The 19,968-nt window shown below is 41.6% G+C and overlaps 1 protein-coding gene across 1 annotated transcript; it reads right to left on the minus strand.

Moving 5' to 3' along the window:
* Nucleotides 1-1,864: 1,864 nt before the first annotated feature.
* Nucleotides 1,865-11,006, minus strand: LOC139419675 (uncharacterized). The gene is made up of 6 exons (XM_071169662.1): nt 10,885-11,006; nt 5,992-6,303; nt 5,512-5,793; nt 5,264-5,380; nt 4,766-4,836; nt 1,865-4,163 (listed from the first exon to the last, which is right to left on the minus strand). Exons 1-6 carry the CDS (start codon nt 10,937-10,939, stop codon nt 4,044-4,046), a joined length of 957 nt encoding a protein of 318 aa, XP_071025763.1. The 5' UTR covers nt 10,940-11,006; the 3' UTR covers nt 1,865-4,043.
* Between the last annotated feature and the right edge of the window lie 8,962 nt (nt 11,007-19,968).

Raw genomic sequence — 19,968 nt, forward strand, 5'->3', positions numbered from 1 at the left:
AGATCTGTATCCATAGAAGTAATAATTTATTTCCTCACCTCTCGTTCAAATGCATCTTCCTGAGTCTAAAAACAAGACGACAGGCGTTATGAGTCTCATCAGGTTAATTCACAATCATTAGCGCACACCATTTCAAAAGGTTTGGCAACGGAAAATGAAAGCAAGCTTTTCTTATTCGATATGGTCGAATCGGCCTGTTGCTTCCATCTCGTTCCCAGTGAATACAACCCAGTTTTAAAGAGAATGTGCCTGGGTGAAAGTGCTGTTCATATTTTGAATGACTTTGATTGCATTACATGTCAGACAATGTTATGCTTAATTATCTGCAATCACACGTCCGATGCTCCACAAACGTCAGCTCCACGTGCTGCCATGTCTTCTCAGTCTGATTTTCCCTCATCGACTGACGCACAGACAAACACACAGAGGAAAGCACAAACACATGCCTTGAGTTGAGGTGAAGAACACAGCTCTTTCTGTCTGTGCACTCAAAGGTGTAGACCGGCACTGGATGTATTACAGGAACATACACTACCGGTCAAAAGTTTTAGAACACCTACTCGTTCAAGGGTTTTTCTTAATTTTTGAATGCTTAGTGAAACTACACTGTACAAGCAGAACGTCTCAAAACAGCACGGTGGTCATTGTGATCAAACAGTTCTATTTTTATTTCATCAGACCAGAGGACAGTTCTCCCAAAATAATGATCTTTGCCCCCATGTGCAGTTGCAAACGGCAGTCTGGCTTTTTTTTATGGCAGTTTGGGAGCAGTGGCTTCTTCCTTGATGAGCGGCCTTTCAGGTTATGTCGATATACGACTCGTTTTACTGTGGATATAGATACTTTTGTACCTGTTTCCTCCAGCATCTTCACAAGGTCCTTTGCTGTTGTTCTGGGATTGATTTGCACTTTTCGATCCACAGTACGTTCTCTAGGAGACAGAACGTGTCTCCTCCCTGAGCGGTATGACGGCTGCGTGGTCCCATGGTGTTTATACTTGCGTACTATTGTTTGTACAGATGAATGAGGTACCTTCAGGCGTTTGGAAATTGCTCAAAAGGATGAACCAGACTTGTGGAGGTCTACAATTGTTTTTCTGAGGTCTTGGCTGATTTCTTTTTATTTTCCCATGATGTCAAGAAAAGAGGCACTGAGTTTGAAGGTAGGCCTTGAAATACATCCACAGGTACACCTCCAATTGACTCAAATGATGTCAGTTAGCCTATCAGAAGCTTCTAATGCCATGGCTGTCATTTTATGGAATTTTTCAAGCTGTTTAAAGGCACAGTCAACTTAGTGTATGTAAACTTCACTGTGATATAGTGAATGATAAGTGAAGTAATCTGTCTGTAAACAATTGTTGGAAAAATGACATGTGTCATGCACAAAGTAGATGTCCTAACCGACTTGCCAAAACTATAGTTTGTTAACAAGAAATTTGTGGAGTGGTTAAAAACAAGTTTTAATGACTCCAACCTAAGTGTATGTAAACTTCCACCATCAACTGTAGAAGCTGTTTTTCAGTCTCTCGTTCACAGCTTTGATGCACCAATACTGTCTCAATCTTCTAGATGGTAGCAAGGTGAACATGCTTTGGCTCGGGTGACTGAGGTACTTGATATAATCGCCTCAACCTTCCTGTGAAAGTGGGTGCTGTACAGTTGGGCAGGCAGTAAACTGAGATATGGTGTTTGTATGTAAACTCGATGTAAGTATTTTAATACACAGAAATTATGTGTTAAACCTACATATTGGAATTGTTAAAAGAGTGTTGTAAAAACATTTTTTGGGGGGGGGGTTCAGTGCATGTAAAAGGCAGCATCAAAACACAATAACACAATCAATGATTTAGAAATGCAAATGGTTAAAGCATAATATTTATTGATTTTAAGGGCCTATTGAGAATATTTTTTGTAGAATTCCACCTTTATTTTTTCTATGCTTTATTAAGACAGATTGGAAACAGGAGGGGCAGTAAGATGGTAAGTATTGAGACCCATTCCCTTCTTCCACATTTTGTTACGTTACAGCCTACACATAATACCGCATAATGACAACGAAAAACAGAAATACATGACTTACATCAGTAATCAGACCCTTTGCTATGAGACTCGAAATTGAGCTCATGTGCATCCTGTTTCCATTGATCATCCATGAGATGTTTGGACAACTTGATAGGAGTTGTTGGAATTGTCCGTAGAGCTCAGAGTCAGGATTGTGTTGAGCCACAGATCTGGGGGAAGGTACCAAAAAAATGTCTGCAGCATTGAAGGTTCCCAAGAACACAGCGGCCTCCATCATTCTTAAATGGAAGAAGTTTAGAACCACCAAGACTCTTCCTAGAGCTGGCCTCTCGGCCAAACTGAGCAATCGGGGGAGAAGGGCCTTGATCACTCTGACAGAGCTCCAGAGTTCCTCTGTGGAGATGGAAGAACCTTCCAGAAGGACAACCACCTCTGCAGCACTCCACCAATCAGGCCTTTATGGTAGAGTGGCGAGACGGAAGCCACTCCTCAGTAAAAGGCACATGACAGCCTAAAGGACTCTCAGACCACAAGAAACAAGATTATCTGGTGTGATGAAACCAAGATTGAACTCTTTGGCGTGAATTGTGGAAATTGGATGTTCAGTAAATTGTTATGGGTAGTGCAAGTGTATTGCCTAATGTGAAAGCTGAGTAATGTACTGGATTTTACAGTACTGTAACATACTACATTCAAAGGGCAATTTTCAAACATGTATCATATTTTTTTTTGCTATTGGATTAATTGGTTGTTAAAATAACTAAACACAATATCTGCCAATTAATTTCCAGCAATATTGCCACTGTCTGTCTGTGTGATGCTCGCGTTTGTCTATCACTCCGTGTGAAGCCAGTTGACGTGATAACCATCTATTGGGTTGACAGAAATACTTTCTTTCCGCAAAACCTTCTCATGTTATAGATGCTCTATGCAGAAATCACTCGTTCCATTTCATATTGTGTTTTCCTCTGTTTGAAGCTGTTGTACAAAACCAAAAGTAAAATACACAAAAGCAAAACTCAAGCACGGCAAACATAGAAATAGTGCACATAGAACATACGTACCGCTTCTTAGACTTGCTCTCAATAAGAATGACAGATCAACATATTTCAGCAAAAATAAATTATCCATCATAATAAATGAAACAAGCTAATTAAGAGAGACAAGTTAGGCCAGAACAACATTTTGCGAAGAGCGATAAGAAGAGTAAAAAAACACTCAAGATCAAATGGCAAATCAAGATCTACATAAAAAAAGTACATCTATGGACCTTTTATTATTAAATCTATGGACCTAAAGTAGTCTAACAGTCATAGCTGCCAAGGAGTAGGTGGCTTTATCTCAAACGCCTGCTCTTTTATGTACTATACAAAGCTGCAAGCTAAACAACGAGCAGCTATAAAATATACAGGGGAGGGACCTACATTTAAACAACAGAACAGTCATTACTGAAAAGAAGCTTTGGTTCAGCAGTAGCATATTAAACACCAAGGGTGCCACATTCCCCACCCACATTCTGAAATAGCATTTTTGTCCCCCCCAGTTTTATCATTGGAATGTGATACAAAACGAGGCAATGGTGTGCTTTAGGGCTTTAGCGCCTCCGAGTGGGCGGGTAGGCTGTTTGGAGTTTTTATCCGATAGGATAAAAAGTTATGTCCCCCCCTATTCCAAAACCAAAGTTGCGCCCAGTATTAAAATATATGTTCCATTTGTTTTAACCTATACATTGGGATTTGGGACAAAAGGCATCTGAAAATAAGGATTATCCTGATCCTACTACTAACTCAATAGTTATTGAATTGGTCCGTATCAGTGGATGCCATCGAGGTCTCTATTTGACAGGTCTGTGAGAATGACCTACAAAGAAACACTGAACTTATATCAGCCCAACAGTTGCAGGGGAATTTTCTCCCATAACAACTGTGCCTCTAAAAGTTTTTTTTACTTTCATTTTGTTTAAATGTCCTCTTCATGAGTTATCATGTTGGCTTCTCAGTGACTTCCAGTTTTGTTCCGTCATGCAGTGTCAACATCCCCGCTGGCAGCCATGCGATGTAACTGGAGTGAATCATAAACGGATACCATTGCAGAGTTGTCTCTACGCGACTCCAGTTCTGGTATATCTCTTCGCTCCTCCTAGACAGGGAGAGGGAGGTAGGGAGGGAAGGAAGGAATGAGAGGGACAGGGAAAAAGGGACAGGGAAAGAGGGGCAGAGAAAGTGGGTAGGAAAGCACCAACAAAAAAAAGAATAATATGTTTCATCATTAGATACTTTGTGCCAGAAGAAAGAAACAAGACACGTCTGATGCTCTCTTGTCTACTTTCATTGTTCTGCAGTAGGGAACTCAACTGTCATCACAACACATCTAGGATATTTCCTAAAACAATTGGGAGGAACCACAAAGCCTAACTTTAAAAGACTTTGCACATGCTCTAAAAGACTATATGAAGATCGAAGGCATTACTATATACCATATGTGCTGTGTTGCTTCTCATTGTGCAACCCAACCATATCATATGGGCAAAACTGCTTGCAATGACATCAGGCCTGGTATCAAACTCAGGTGGTCTGTGCAACGCAAGCCTTAAAAAATCGCCTTGGACAATATGACAGGATCATTCAGTCTTTCAGGCCTACAGATAGAAGATGTTTGCATTGTGTTAAAGCTTACAGTTGTAGCCCTGAGGGCTGCAAAAACTGGTTTATTGTCTATCAGCCTGTAGCATTATTACTAACCTGGTTATCTGTTTGTTTTATGTAAGTAATCGTTGCATACTCATTGTCAACTTGCACTCCTTCGGATGAATCTATGAAGACAAATAAAATCAATTAGATATAAGGCGGGGGGGTGTGACTAACTGACAGAGACGTACAGACGCTCATCTCCTGAACAGGTTCTGTAAACCCTCACGACTACTGCTACGATGGGTACCTGTCTCTCTGCTGGCGGTCTTTTTGGCACCATAGAAGCCAATCTTTAAAGTAATGATTGTCAGAGTGTGTTTGTGTGTGTGCCTTCTGCTTTTTCAACATTTAGAGAGGTGTATCAGGAAGGTCTGAGATGATAATAATACTGTCTGACCGAGCAGAGGAAGTGTGCCACTTTATTTGACCTGCATCCCGTGTTCAAGTAAACAGTTCCTACTTTTTCCAAAATACTATTCTTGATAATAAAAAAAGGCAGATGATGACATGTTTTGACTGACCTCAGACCTCTAAAAGATGAATACCTGCCTTGTGAGTGTTCATTTCCCCTCTTCTTTCGATTGATTGCAAGTCCAACCAGTCCCGAGGCAACCACAACGCAGAATACAGCAATAATAAGCGTACCCCGTGTCCTCTCATTCTTGTCTGAAATAAATAAAAACAAGGAAACTATTTGTGTAAAGTGTGTTTTAAATGGGCTGAACTAATAGTTCCACTTAATTATTTTGGTAGTTGCTATTTTCTGGATGGCTTTAATTCAGAATTGATACTCTTACCTGTCTCCTTGGGATGACCATCTTCACTGCAACATTTTGGGACAAGAACTGTCTCATTGCTGACAGGGTTGGAAGCCACACAGCTGTAGGTGGAATTGTAGTTCTTTCCCTCTACCTCCAAACGGAGAGATAGATCGGTGGTGAGATCAGGACTGCTGGTTTGGTTTAGTATATCCTCTCCCCTGTACAAGGTCAAGGTCACCTCTTTTTCATTGTCAACAAAACACACCACACTACAGGAGCTGCTGTCACACTCTCTCACCTGAGGTTTGGAAACAACATCTGGAAGACAAATAGCAAATACATTGGAGGAATGGAACTTATATTGAATGTTTTTTGTAATATAGCACACATACACACACACACACACACACACACACACACACACACACACACACACACACACACACACACACACACACACACACACACACACACACACACACACACACACACACACACACACACACACACACTTACAGTAAAGAATGAGGTTAAATTTAGGTATCCTCTTCTCTCCGTCTTTATTCTCCACAGAATAAACCCCAGCATCTTCTATCTGTAGGTCTGACAGACTGAATAATCCTGTCACATTGTCCCAGTGAAGGCGATTTTTAAATCTCTCATCTGAATCTATATGGCTTTGTCCATTGATCACAGTTGCAGTAGTGTCTTCTCCATACCTTACATATCCAGTTTTAAACACTCTCTCTGGAAAAGATAAAGACTTTCCCACGATGCCTTTCACCTCCTGAGTCTCAGAGTTGACTGTTTGCTGGGAAGCACAGAGAGCTGTGGACAGAGAGAGACTCGATATCAACACAATAGCAGTATTCCAGGAGGTCTGCTTAACAGTCACACACTAAATCTCACAATACCTGGATAAGTGTTTAACATGTCATTAACCGCATCCATATGATATTGCAATCTGATTTCAGGAGATAACAATGACATTCAATCATTAGTAGATTTGTGCAGCACGTCTACAATGTAGTAGCCTGGAACAACACTATTGACTTGAGTATCACAGGTCTTCTTAGCAAATAACAGGTCTGATGTGATGGTGAAGGTCAGGAAACAAAGTTTTAGGACTGGTAGTTTAATATTTTGTCTGTAGTTGAGTTCACATACATTCTCTGAGCAAGGGAAAATCTTTCACCAATTGATTGTTTTCTTTTCCTCCAAAATAAAAAATTTAAGTATCATTGAAAAGCAAATGATAGAGGGATATTCAACAAATTTCCACTAGCTAAACAGGTGAGGCTCAAAACTGTGCCTCACCTGCCCTGAATGACGGGCAGCCACTGTTCATGCCACGAGAGGTACCGGATCCTGGAAAATAGGTTTCGGAATGAAACAGTCCAAAACTGAGAGGTGCCGGATCCTGTTCTCAAATGAAGCACTGGTTTCATTGTCACATCCTCTGAAGAGACATAGGCTTACCGCATGTGGTTAGGTTAGGTTACCCAGGTTATTAGCTCAATGTACATAATGTATTTGTCCTTCTATAGTGAACTGTATAAATTGTATGTACAGTGTGGTCGGGAATTATTGGATCACATGATAAAGATGAGCAAAAAAAAAACTATATACTGAACTATATTGTATACTCCAAAAATTGAAAAATATATTATTTTGTTTAACAAGTAATACAAAAAATCAAAAAAAAATGGGGATCACGATAATTGTATTTCCTGTTTTCAATACTCCAGCAAGGATAACGACACTGAGCCTTTTTATAAAATGTTTTATGAGATTGGAGAACACATTGGGAGGGATCTTAGACCATTCAAAAACAAATCAAGAGGTGGTTCTTTAATGGAGGAAAACTTAAATCGTTTTTACTAAACTTCTATCAGCATGTTAAATGTGCAACCAGAGGGGAAAAAACTCTGGACCACCTCTACTCCACACACAGAGACACATACACATCTCTCCCTCGCCCTCCATTAGGTAAATCTGACCATAATTCTATCCTCCCGATTCCTGCTTACAAGCAAAATGTAAAGCAGGAAGCACCAGTGTCTAGATCAATAAAAAAGTGGTCAGATGAAGCAGATGCTAAGCTACAGGACTGTTATGCTAGCAGAGACTGGAATATGTTCCGGGATTCTTCCGATGGCATTGAGGAGTACACCACATCAGTCACTGGCTTCATCAATAAGTGCATCGATGACGTTGTCCCCACATTGACCCTACGTACCCCAACCAGAAGCCATGGATTACAGGCAACATCCATACTGAGCTAAAGGCTAGAGCTGCAGCTTTCAAGGAGCATAAAGTCATTTATAAACTTATAAGAAATCCCGCTATGCCCACCGACAAAACCATCAAACCGTCAAAGCGTCAATACAGGACTAAGATCGAATCATACTACACTAAACTAGCTCTGACGCTAGTCGGATGTGGCAGGGCTTGCAAACTTTCAAAGACTACAAAGGGAAGCACAGCCGAGAGCTGCCCAGTGACGCGAGCCTACCAGACGAGCTAAACTACTTCTATGCCCGTTTCGAGGCAAATAACACTGAAACATGCATGAGAGCACCAGCTGTTCTGGAAGACTGTGTGATCATGCTCTCCGCAGCCGATGTGAGTAAGACCTTGAAACAGGTCAACATTCACCGGCCCGCAGGGCCAGACGGATTACCAGGACGTGTACTGCGCTGACCAACTCGCAAACAGCTCCCTCTGAAGCTGGATCCTGGACTTCCTGATGGGCCGGCCCTAGGTGATAAGGGTAGGTAACAACACATCCGCACGCTGATCCTCAACACAGGGGCCCCTCAAGGGTGCATGCTCAGTCCCCTTCTGTACTCCCTGTTCACTCATGACATCACGGCCAGGCACGACTCCAACACCATCATTAAGTTTGCAGATGACACAAAAGTGGTAGGTCTGATCACCGACAACGACCAGACAGTCTATAGGGAGGAGGTCAGAGACCTGGCCGTGTGGTGCCAGGACAACAACCTCTCCCTCAACGTGATCAAAACAAAGGAGATGATTGTGGACTTCAGGAAAAAGAGGACTGAGCATGCCCCCATTTTCATCAATGGGGCTGCAGTGGTTGAGAGCTACAAGTTCCTTAGTGTCCACATCACCAACAAACTAACATGGTCCAAGCACACCAAGACATTCATGAAGAGGGCATGACAAAACCTATTCCTTCTCAGGTGACTGAAAAGACTCAGCATGAGTCCTCAGATCTTCAAAAGGTTTTACAGCTGCACCACTGGTTGCATCACTGCCTGGTATGTCAATTGCTCGGCCTCCAACCGCAAGGCACTACAGAGGGTGGATGCTAACGGCCCAGTACATCACTGGGGCCAAGCTTCCTGCCATTCAGGACTTGTAAACCAGGCGGTGTCAGAGGAAGGCCCTAAAAATGATCAAAGACTCCAGCCACCCTAGTCATAGACTGTTCTTTCTGCTACCACATGGCAAGCAGTACCCAGAGCGCCAAGTCTCGGTCAAAGAGGCTCCTCCTTCTAAACACCTTCTACCCCCAAGCCATAAGAATGCTGAACATCTAATCAAACGGCTACCCAGACCATTTGCATACCCCCCCCCCCCCCCGCCGCTACACTCTGTTGTTATCATCTATGCATAGTCACTTTAATAACCCTACCTACATGTACATATAACCGGTGCCCCAGCACATAGACTCTTTACCGGTACCCCTCTGTATATAGTCTTGCTATTGTTTTTTACTACTGTTTTTAATTACTTGCTACTTTTATTTCTTATTCTTATCCATATTTTTTTAAACTACATCGTTTTTTAGGGGCTCATAAGTAAGCAATTCACTGTAAGGTTGTATTCTGCGCATGTGACTAAATACAATTTGATTTGATTTTGATTTACATTTTTTTTTACAGTTTGTAGGATCCATGTTGGCCTATAGGTGTCTTTGGAAGTTAAAATTTTACACAGAAATAAGGAGGACTGTTCTGCATGGGTGTGTAGGCCTGAGAGTGTAACTGTACAGTGCTTTTGTGAAACATTGTTTTCACATTTTCTAAGCGAATGAGATATGCAACACTTACCTAAAGCTCCCACTCCATATGACTTGCAAGAGAGAAAACACCAATTTCTCCAATTCTAAACATTTTATTTGAACATCCTTAATGTGGATAATGTTTTTGAGGCCCAAAGACTATTTTACATGGAAAACAAGATGACTTTATTCATTTGCAAAAATGTTAAAAAAAAAGGTTTTTTGCTTTGTCATTATAGGGCATTGTGTGTAGATTGATGACGGGGGAAATCATACATTTTAGAATAGGGCTTATGGTTGAAATTACGATATTATGTTTTAATAATGTTCATGTATCGAATGGTTGTAATTGATTTCGGAATGTCCAAAATTGTCATTTGGGGTATCAGGTTGATCGTGGAGGTTTACACTGCTAAATGTATAGTAATTTAGACTAAGAATGCGTTGAGATACTGATCTGTAATTATGATCATGATTAGGAAGTTAAAATTAGAATTGTGGATAATTATACTGTATGTTAAATGTACATTCTGCCAGAGTCGGTGTGCATTAAGTTGAGGGGTTTTGTCTTTAAGTGATAGCTTAATTAACTGATGTGAAACACTAAGCATTTTCATTCTAAATTTGGGTTGAATAATAAATTGGGGTTTAATTATGATTTGTAACTAAATTATATTATTTTAACTGACTGATTGATTTGAGTAAGATAAGAGTATGTTAACAACCTTATGAGCGGAGCAATCAATGTATTATGAATTGATTGTTTTGATTGTTGTTATGTTAATGCACTCCTGACTGTGGGATAATGTTCACACCAGTTCAACCATACGAAATAACGGGGGAAATGTGCCAGAGTTCGGATAAAACACTCCAAACCAAATTGTTGTGAAAGCCCCATAAGATTTGAAAAAGCTATGCCTCCCCTGGACAGGCAATGTGAGCCTAAACACAGTGAGCCTGTGAGCTCTGTGAGTTAATGTCAAATGACTAGCTACAGTCTCAGTCTCAGATAATTATAAAAGGTTGTCTGCCTGTTGTTTCCAAAAGATTGTTTCATCTCTCATCTAAATTAGTTCATGAATCAATAAAGTATTGGCATACTCTGTAGTTGGTGTATAGATCACAAACTTTTATAGCCTACACCTCTTTCATCCAATGAAAGAGCTCTTTTTTTAGAAACTAGTCTCTGTCTGTATCTATCCCTTAATGTAAATATTCCCATTCGGTCTGTGCTACACACACTACAGCCCTAGTCTTGGCGCCCTTGTCAAGAAACACAACAAGCGTACAAACGTATGATAGATCAAAAGTTACCAATTAAAACATTGAACACTTTATGTTAGTGACGCAAATCAGTAACAACAAAAGAAACATACCATCAATTACGAAACATAGCAGCATGAGCCTTGTCCATCCAAACAAATGGTTCATTGCTCTAAAGCTCGAGCTGTTCAGATGTGTGCAAGATGGGATCTTGTCCTGGTACAGAGGAAAGAATAGACTCAACCAGACCAGCAGCTCTCTGGGGTGTATTCATTAAGACGATTCTGTTACTTAAAATGTAAGCAAACGGAACAGGTAGGGACCTACCTGACATTGTCCAATAGAAACTCTAGTTCTAGTTGCAACAGTTTGGATTAAATGATTGCACATCTAATATCATTACCAACCTGTCTCTCCCTCTGGAGGTAGAGAGAGGAGATTACAACTCCATCTACAGTGGTGCAGCTGTCAACCCTGTCAGTAATCACATCATCACCTTCAACATCACAACACCCTGTGGAGACGGAGGCCTTGGAGAAGACGCATGTGTGAGAAATCATATCATCCATTATTGCCATCAGCTCTGAGCTCATTACACATATAATGCCCATCCCTCTTGAGATAGGCCGGTTAGTAGACTTGTTGTGTAGCGACGAACCAAAGTGTATGTTGTTAAAGTGCACCTTCTAGTGGAGAAAATAGAGAATTCCACTGTGAATGGTTTGCACTTTGAATGATCTTGCATGGTAGACTGTGTTCTATTATGTGAGGTATGAACGCTGAGTGCACAAAACGTGAGGAATAACTGCTCTTTCCATGGCATAGACTGACCAGGTGAATCCAGGTGAAAGCTATAATACCTCATTGAGGTCACTGTTAATCCAATTCAATCAGTGTAGATGTAGGGGAGGATATATTTGAGTGTGTCAAGTACCAGCATGCTGCTAGGTTTTCACACGCAACAGTTTCACGGTCTGTATCAAGAATGGTCCACCCCCCAAAGGACAGCATCCCTGTGGAACTCTTTCGACACCTTGTAGAGTCCATACCTCGGCGAATTGAGGCTCTTCTGAGAGAAAACGTGGGCGCAATCTCAATATTAGGAAGGTGTTCCTAATGTTTTGTTAATTAAAGTATTCATACCAATTGATTTATTCCACATTTTACAGCCTAAATTCAAAATAGATTAAATATATGTTTTTCCTTCACCTATCTACACACAATACCTCATAATAACAAAGTGAAAATATGTTTTTAGAATGTTTGCACATTTATTGAAAATGAAATACAGAAATATCTCAAATATCTACATAATTCTTCACACCCCTGAGTCAATACCTTGTAGAAGCATATTCGGCAGTCATTACAGCTGTGTCTTTCTTGGTAAGTCTCTAAGAGCTTTGCACACCTGGATTGTACAATATTTGCACATTATTCTTATTATTCAAGGTCTGTCAAGTTAGTTGTTGATCATTGCTAGAAAGCCTTTTTCAAGTCTTGACATAGATTTTCAAAACGATTTAAGTCAAAACTGTAGCTAGGCCACTCAGGAACATTCAATGTCGTCTTGGTAAGTAACTCCAGTGTATATTTCTCCTTTTGTTTTAGGTTGGTGTCTTGCTGAAAGGTGAATTTGTCTCCCAGTCTTTTGGATAGCAGACCGAACCAGTATTTAGCCTTTGCTTAGCTCTATTTCATGTATTTGTATCTGAAAAAATTCCCAAGTCCTTGTCAATGACAAGCATACCCATAACATGATGCAGCCACCACCATGCTTGAAAAACTGAATAGCGGTACTCAGTGATGTGTTGGATTTGCCCCAAACATAACGTTTTGTATTCAGGAAATTAAGTTACATTTTTGCCACATTTTCTTTGCAGTTTTCCTTATTGCAAACAGGATCCATGTTTTGGAATATTTTTATTCTGTACTGGCTTCCTTCCTTGTTTTTGCTCTGTCATTTAGGTTAGTATTGTTGATTTAACTACAATGTTGTTGATCCATCCCCAGTTGTATCCTATCACAGCCATTAAACTCTGTAACTGTTTTTACGTCACCATTGGCCTCATGTTGAAATCCCTGAGCGGTTTCCTTCCTCTCCGGCAACTGAGTTAGGAGGGACACCTGCATCTTTGCAGTGCCTGGGTGTATTGATATCTTCACCATGCTCAAAGAGATATTCAATGTTTGTTTTTGATATTTTTTACCCATGTACTAATAGGTGGTCTTCTTTGCAAGGAATTGGAAAACCTCCCTGGTCTTTGTTTTTGAATCTGTGTTTGAAATTCACTGCTCAACTGAGGGACCTTTTACATAATTGTATGTGTGAGGTATAGAGATGAGGTCGTCATTCAAAAACCATGTTACACTCTACTATTGTACACAGAGTGAGTCCATGCAACTTATTATGTGACTTGTTAAAGCACATTAATCCTGGATTTATTTAGGCTTGCAATAACGCAGGAGTTGAATAGTTATTTTAAGACATTTTAGCTTTTCATTTTTTATTAATTTGTGCACATTTCTAAAAACTAAAGTCGACTTTGATATTGTGGGATATTGTGTGTTGGCCAGTGACACTTATCATTTTCAAATTCAGGCTGTAACACGAACACATTTTGAACACGTCAAGGGGTGTGAATACTTTCTGAAGACACTGTGTATACAGTATATATAGGACTACGGTTTAATTGAAGTTTTGGTTCTGAAAACACTGTATGTCAAGTTTTGTATTTGTTTTTTTCCCCACAGAACTCCACACAACAAAGACAAGAGGCATGGAGGAAGATACTATCCTGTTATCCCAGCAGCAGCCCTGGTGGTGTTCGCCAGACATCTTTGCAGTGTCATTCACCATAAGGTGAGGCTAACATAGGGTAGATGCATTTACTGTAACACAGTTCACTTATACTGTACATGTCCTTCATAAACAGCTATTTCTGTCTAACCTATACTGTGTGCAATCAATTTCTCACTTCATATTATCCAGAGAATCTTTGAAAGTTGAGTGATGGTGGATGACCAAGTCTATGAAAAGCAGAGAGCAAAGTTAGTGAGAGAAAGTAGGTTGGTTGAAATTGAAAACCGGTGGTATAGTGACACAACGCTGCTGGGAAGAGTCTTTGGAATCTCCCTGATTTAACCCTTTTCAATGTTTACCAAAAGAAAAATGATACAATTAATTTCTTTTTTTCAACCTGAGACTCATTGGCCTTGGCTCATTTTCTGTGAAGAACATGTAAAATAAAACATTTGCACACTGTGCACCCCCCCCTTCACATTTATATTACATATGTGATGTTAGGGGCCACTGGACCTGAGGGTAATACAAGTGTGTAAAAATGTGTGTAGGTAAAAACAAGTAAAAATTAAACAAAAAGGTTTGCTGTGTGCCCTCACTCTGTCTTCCTCCTCCCTGGGCCTGCTGTTTCAACATAGCAGCAAGAACCTGTCTGTCTGTCACGACTTCCGCCCAAGTCGGTCCCTCTCCTTGTTGGGGCGGCGTTCGGCGGTCGACGTCACCAGTCTTCTAGCCATCGCCGCTCCACCTTTCATTTTCCATTTGTTTTGTTTTTTGTTTTTGTCTCCTCATAATTACTATCTGTCTTTAGCCCTCTGTTCCCTCCATGTCTGTGTGGGGTATTGTTTATTGTCGAGGTTGGCACGCTTCCAGCTGGTTAGCGCCAGGTTTTATTTGTACCCGTGATTTGTGGCAGCCGGTACTTTGTACTTTGTTGTGGTACTTTGTGCTGCCTCAATTGTTTTGGGCATTTGTTTTTGTGATGCGGTTGAGTTCTGGTCTTACAAGTACCTCAGTAAAGTGCTTCTTGTTCACTCATCTCTGCTCTCCTGCACCTGACTTCCATGCACCAGCTACACCCACCTTTGACACTGTCTCCCTGCCTGCCTCCCTGTCTCCCGCTTTTCTCGCACTCTTTACCCTTTGTAGTGTGTCCTGCGGGAACCTGCACAATGTTAATACAATACATTATTCCGATACTACGATTTTCAATGTATCAAAATAATGTCTTTTCCCACACTCTACCCCAGACAGGTGCAAATTGGGGCAGGGACACAACAAATAAATAGCTTTGCATGTTGTGGCTCCTTACCACAATCAATCACTATCGCAAAAATAATCTCTGCTTAGAGAAATACTTTTTGCAGAGAGAGAAGCTAGTGTGGATGGAGTATTCCATTTTGGAAGATGAAGAATTTTCACGACTCTGTCAATTCTGACCCTTAGTCTGACAGTGTGTTGGAAGAAGAGGATGAGATCGACCCTCAGCCAGCCCCAGGACCAGCCCGTTAGCAGCCAGCTCATCAGCAGCCTGCAGGAGGAGAAATATGAATGTCAAAAAATTGTGAGTTTGAATGGTCTTCTTGCCCAAGGTATGAGCCACCCCGCATGGCTGCCAATGTGATAAGGATGCAACCAGGGCCGACGCGGATGGTGGTTACTCATGTCCAAGACAGAAAGTCTTCTTTTGGACTGTTCATCCCAGACAACATTATTCTGGACTGCACTAATTTGGAGGGAAGGTATGTTTTTGGAGAGAGATGGAAGGAGATCGACCAAACTCATTTACATGCACACTTTTGGGTTCTTACCCTTGCTGGTGTTTTCAGATCCAATGTGGATTTTTTTTTAAATTTCACCTTTATTTAACCAGGTAGGTAAGTTGAGAACAAGTTCTCATATATAATTGCGACCTGGCCAAGATAAAGCAAAGCAGTTCGACACGTACAACAACACAGAGTTAAACATGGAGTAAAACAAACATGCAGTCAATAATACAGTAGAAAAATAAGTCTACATACAATGTGAGCAAATGAGGTGAGATAAGGGAGGTAAAGGCAAAAAAAAGGCCATGGTGGCGAAGTAAATACAATATAGCAAGCAAAACACTGGAATGGTAGATTTGCAGTTGAAGAATGTGTGAAGTAGAGATAGAAATAAGGGGGTGCAAAGGAGCAAAATAAATAAATAAATAGTAGGGGGAGAGGTAGTTGTTTGGGCTAAATTATAGATGGGCTATGTACAGGTGCAATAATCGGTGAGCTGCTCTGACAGTTGGTGCTTAAAGCTAGTGAGGGAGGGTGTTTCCAGTTTCAGAGATTTTTGTAGTTCGTTCCAGTCATTGGCAGCAGAGAACTGGAAGGAGAGCCGGCCAAAGGAATTGGTTTTGGGGGTGACCAGAGATTATATACCTGATGTAGTGCGTGCTACAGGTGGGTTCTGCTATGGTGACCAGCGAGCTGAGATAAGGGGGGACTCTACCTAGCAGGGTCTTGTAGATGACCTGGAGCCAGTGGGTTGGTGATGAGTATGAAGCGAGGGCCAGCCAACGAGTGCGTACAGGTCGCAGTGGTGGGTAGTATATGGGGCTTTGAATCCATTGTGGGATACAGAAACTGACAGATAACTTTTCCGTGCATCAATGTCTCTGGAAAACATCCACATTATTTCCAGGATTATCCGCTTCGATAACCCGAGACACCAGACCAGCCTGGTGACAGAAAGACAAGCTAGCTGCAAGCAGGTCAGTGTGGGACAAGTGGATGGACCGCCTTCCCCTGTTTTACAACCCTGGGCCCAACGTTACTGTTGATGAGCAGTTTATGCCATTTAGGGGCCCCTTCAGGCAGTACATACCGTCTAATCCCGCAAAATATGGAATCAAGATCTGGGTAGCCTGTGATGCTGTTTCATCATATGCCTGGAAGCCAGATGGAGGAACCCCTGATAAACACCAAGGGATGAGTGTTGACCTGGACGTGACACAGGTACTCCGTGGCCACAACATCACATAGGATAACTTTTTTAATTCACACAAGCTGGGACAGTAGCTCCTCAAGAGGATCCTGACGATGGTAGGAACAGTACAAAAAAACATACCAGAGCTCCTCTGCTCCTCAGCTGTTGAATACATGGAACAGGCCTATCAATCCCTCTAAGTTTCTGTTCACGGCCGACACGTCCCTACTGTCCTACATACCAAAGAAAGGCAAAAATGTGGTACTCACGAGTACGCTGCATAGGGATGGAAGAATCTGTGGCCAGGAACATATTTTGTATTTTTTTTATACATAAAAAAAACAGAAATTATAATGGATTACAATGCCACAAAAGGAGGAGTGGACAATTTAGACTGGCTACAGTTGAAAAAGAAGAACCCTACGCTGGCCACTTGTGATATTCTTCAACATCTTGGCCATCTCGGCGGACAACTCGTTTGTCATCTGGATGGCGTTGAACCCAGATTGGAACAGAGGAAAGCTCCAGAGGAGACATCTCTTTCTCAAGGAGCTGGGCAAGGTATTGGTAAGACCTCAAACCAGAGGAGGCAACATATCCCAAGGACCCCAGTTTCTGCAGCAATCATGAGGACCATTCAGGAGGAGGATGCTGGTGCCCCATCTGCCCGACCCTCAGAACCAACAACTCCAATACCTGAAATAAGTGTGAGTGATGATGTTGCATGTGTGTGTGTCGGACTCTCCTACCTTGGCCTGCTGTAACTTTATAAGTGAGTGAGTGAGATGTTAGTAAATCTCCTGTACTAAGTGTTTTCATCATTCTAGATTGCAGCTGGTAGCAACAAGAAGAAGCGCTGTGATGTGTGTGGACCCAAGAAGGACAGGAAGACACAGTACACATGCATCAAGTGCAAGAAATACATTTGTAACACACACACAGTAACAGTCTGTCCCTCATGTGTTGGGTTGTCGCCCCCCTTGGTTTGTGCCGTGGCGGAGTTCTTTGTGGGCTATACTCGGCCTTGTCTCGAGATGGTAAGTTGCTGGTTGAAGATACCCCTCTAGTGGTGTGGGGGCTGTGCTTTGGCAAAGTGGGCGGGGTTATATCCTTCCTGTTTGGCCCTGTCCGGGGGTATCATCGGATGGGGCCACAGTGCCTCCTGACCCCTCCTGTCTTAGCCTGCAGTATTTATGCTGCAGTAGTTTATGTGTCGGGGGGCTAGGGTCAGTTTGTTATATCTGGACTACTTCTCCTGTCTTATCCGGTGTCCTGTGTGAATTTAAGTATGCTCTCTCTAATTCTCTCTTTCTCTCTTTCTTTCTCTCGGAGGAGGACCTGAGCCCTAGGACCATGCCTCAGGACTACCTGGCATGATGACTCCTTGCTGCCCTCAGTCCACCTGGCCGTGCTGCTGCTCCAGTTTCAACTGTTCTGCCTGTGATTATTATTATTTGACCATGCTGGTCATTTATGAACATTTGAACATCTTGGCCATGTTCTGTTATAATCTCCACCCGGCACAGCCAGAAGAGGACTGGCCACCCCTCATAGCCTGGTTCCTCTCTAGGTTTCTTCCTAGGTTTTGGCCTTTCTAGGGAGTTTTTCCAAGCCACCGTGCTTCTACACTTTCATTGCTTGCTGTTTGGGGTTTTAGGCTGGGTTTCTGTACAGCACTTTGAGATATCAGCTGATGTACGAAGGGCTATTTAAATACAGTAGATTTTATTTGTATAGACCAGACTTAATTTGTGTTCAATGGGGCTCATTTATCATTTAAAAAAATGACTGAATGTAACATTTGTCCTTCCAATTTGTTCAATTCAAAGCAATAAACATCAATAGTGATGAAAACCTTGTTTCATTTATATTTGTTCAAAAATCACAATTTATTAAAAAAACTAACTGTGCATTTATTGATAAATGTGATCTAGCAGATATTAACAATGTATGCTGTCTATATTGCTTGTAATTGATATAAGCCAACATCTAAGTATTAAGTATTTTTACGTAAATTGTTATGGCTGTATTGTTTTAAAATCCCAATAATGTTGTGGGTCCATCAGACCCGCGAACGTTGGGCCAGTAACCGAAAGGTTGCCCAATCGAATCCCCGAGCTGACGAGGTAAAAATCTGTCATTCGGCCCCTGAAAAGGGCAGTTAATGTCAGAGTCTATCTAGAGGATAGCGAAGGAGTCAGACGCAGGACACAGGTAAGAGTAAAACCACTGTATTTACTCCATCCGAGAACGGAACAAAAATTATAAAACAAATATATAAAACAAATACAAAACAGGATACGAACTCCAACACACGAAAGACAATAACGCACAAAACAGAAAGGGAAACCAGAGGGTTAAACAAGGAACGTAATCATGAGATGGGAACCAGGTGTGTAAAACAGACAAAACAAAAGGAAAAATGAAACATGGATCGGTGGCAGCTAGAAAGCCGGTGACGTCGACCGCCGAACACCGCCCGAACAAGGAGAGGGAACAACTTCGGTGGAAGTCGTGACAGTTAACTCACTGTTCCTAGGCCGTCATTGTAAATAAGAATTTGTTCTTAACTTACTTTCCTAGTTAAAGGTAAAATACAAAATAAAAAAATATATATAAAAAAATAACAAAAACACACACAAAGGTTAAGGCTGGGCTGCAGCTGACAACACAGACATGTGCCTCAGGAATACATTTTCGAAGAGCAGCCAGATTTTGGGAGGGTTGGGGGCCTGTATGGGGTAACCAGAGATCTGTGTGGGTGTGTTGCTTGGGACAACTCAGCCAGGTTAAACCTAGTAGATTGTACTTGGTAGGGGTGGGTGGGATAAACAAGCTGTGTGGGGGGCTGAAATGTGCCTTGGCAAAGAGCTCATCAACTGCTTTAGCTTTAAATGAATAATTTACCCTGAATGTATCATCAACATCAAATTTGCATATAGCTGTACCGGTCTCTGACTCTCTCATTCCCTTCATAAGTTAACCTGGTTGCTTTAGCTCAAGTAAAACTACACTAATAAATGTATACAAATGAGTGAATGTCAACATACTTGGATTCAGTCAACCCCACAACACCCCCATATTGTCTGTATGTGTGTGTGTTAGAGAAGTGTACATGCACACTCACGCACGATCGCCATCTATGTCAGTGTGTGGTTATAGCTTATTTGTTCTCTCTGAGGTCAGTACCCTATATGGGTCAGTCGCTGTCATTCTTCTTATAGGGGAGATGTGAGAAATCCCTATGTCTCTGAACAGCTTCTCTCAAGCAAGAGATCTGACACCACAAACCATCCTCTCAGTCCCCTGCACCTACATTTATCAGACACTGTTATCAAGAGTGACTTACAATAAGTGCATTCAACTAAAGTGGGTAAGATAACCAGACGTCTAGTCAGGGTCTCTAAGCTAGACAGGATGTGGTGGGGCTGCAGAGAAA

The sequence above is a fragment of the Oncorhynchus clarkii genome, chromosome 10, assembly GCF_045791955.1.
Source record: "Oncorhynchus clarkii lewisi isolate Uvic-CL-2024 chromosome 10, UVic_Ocla_1.0, whole genome shotgun sequence".
NCBI lineage: Eukaryota > Metazoa > Chordata > Actinopteri > Salmoniformes > Salmonidae > Oncorhynchus > Oncorhynchus clarkii.

Excerpts from the sequence above, each read along its gene's own strand:
- LOC139419675 (XM_071169662.1), bottom strand. The coding sequence starts at position 10,939 with ATGAACCATTTGTTTGGATGGACAAGGCTCATGCTGCTATGTTTCGTA. Across the intron at positions 6,304-10,884 it reads GCTATGTTTCGTAATTGATG|CTCTCTGTGCTTCCCAGCAA; the intron begins GTATGTTTCTTT and ends CTCTGTCCACAG. Across the intron at positions 4,837-5,263 it reads GGGAAATGAACACTCACAAG|ATTCATCCGAAGGAGTGCAA; the intron begins GCAGGTATTCAT and ends TTGTCTTCATAG.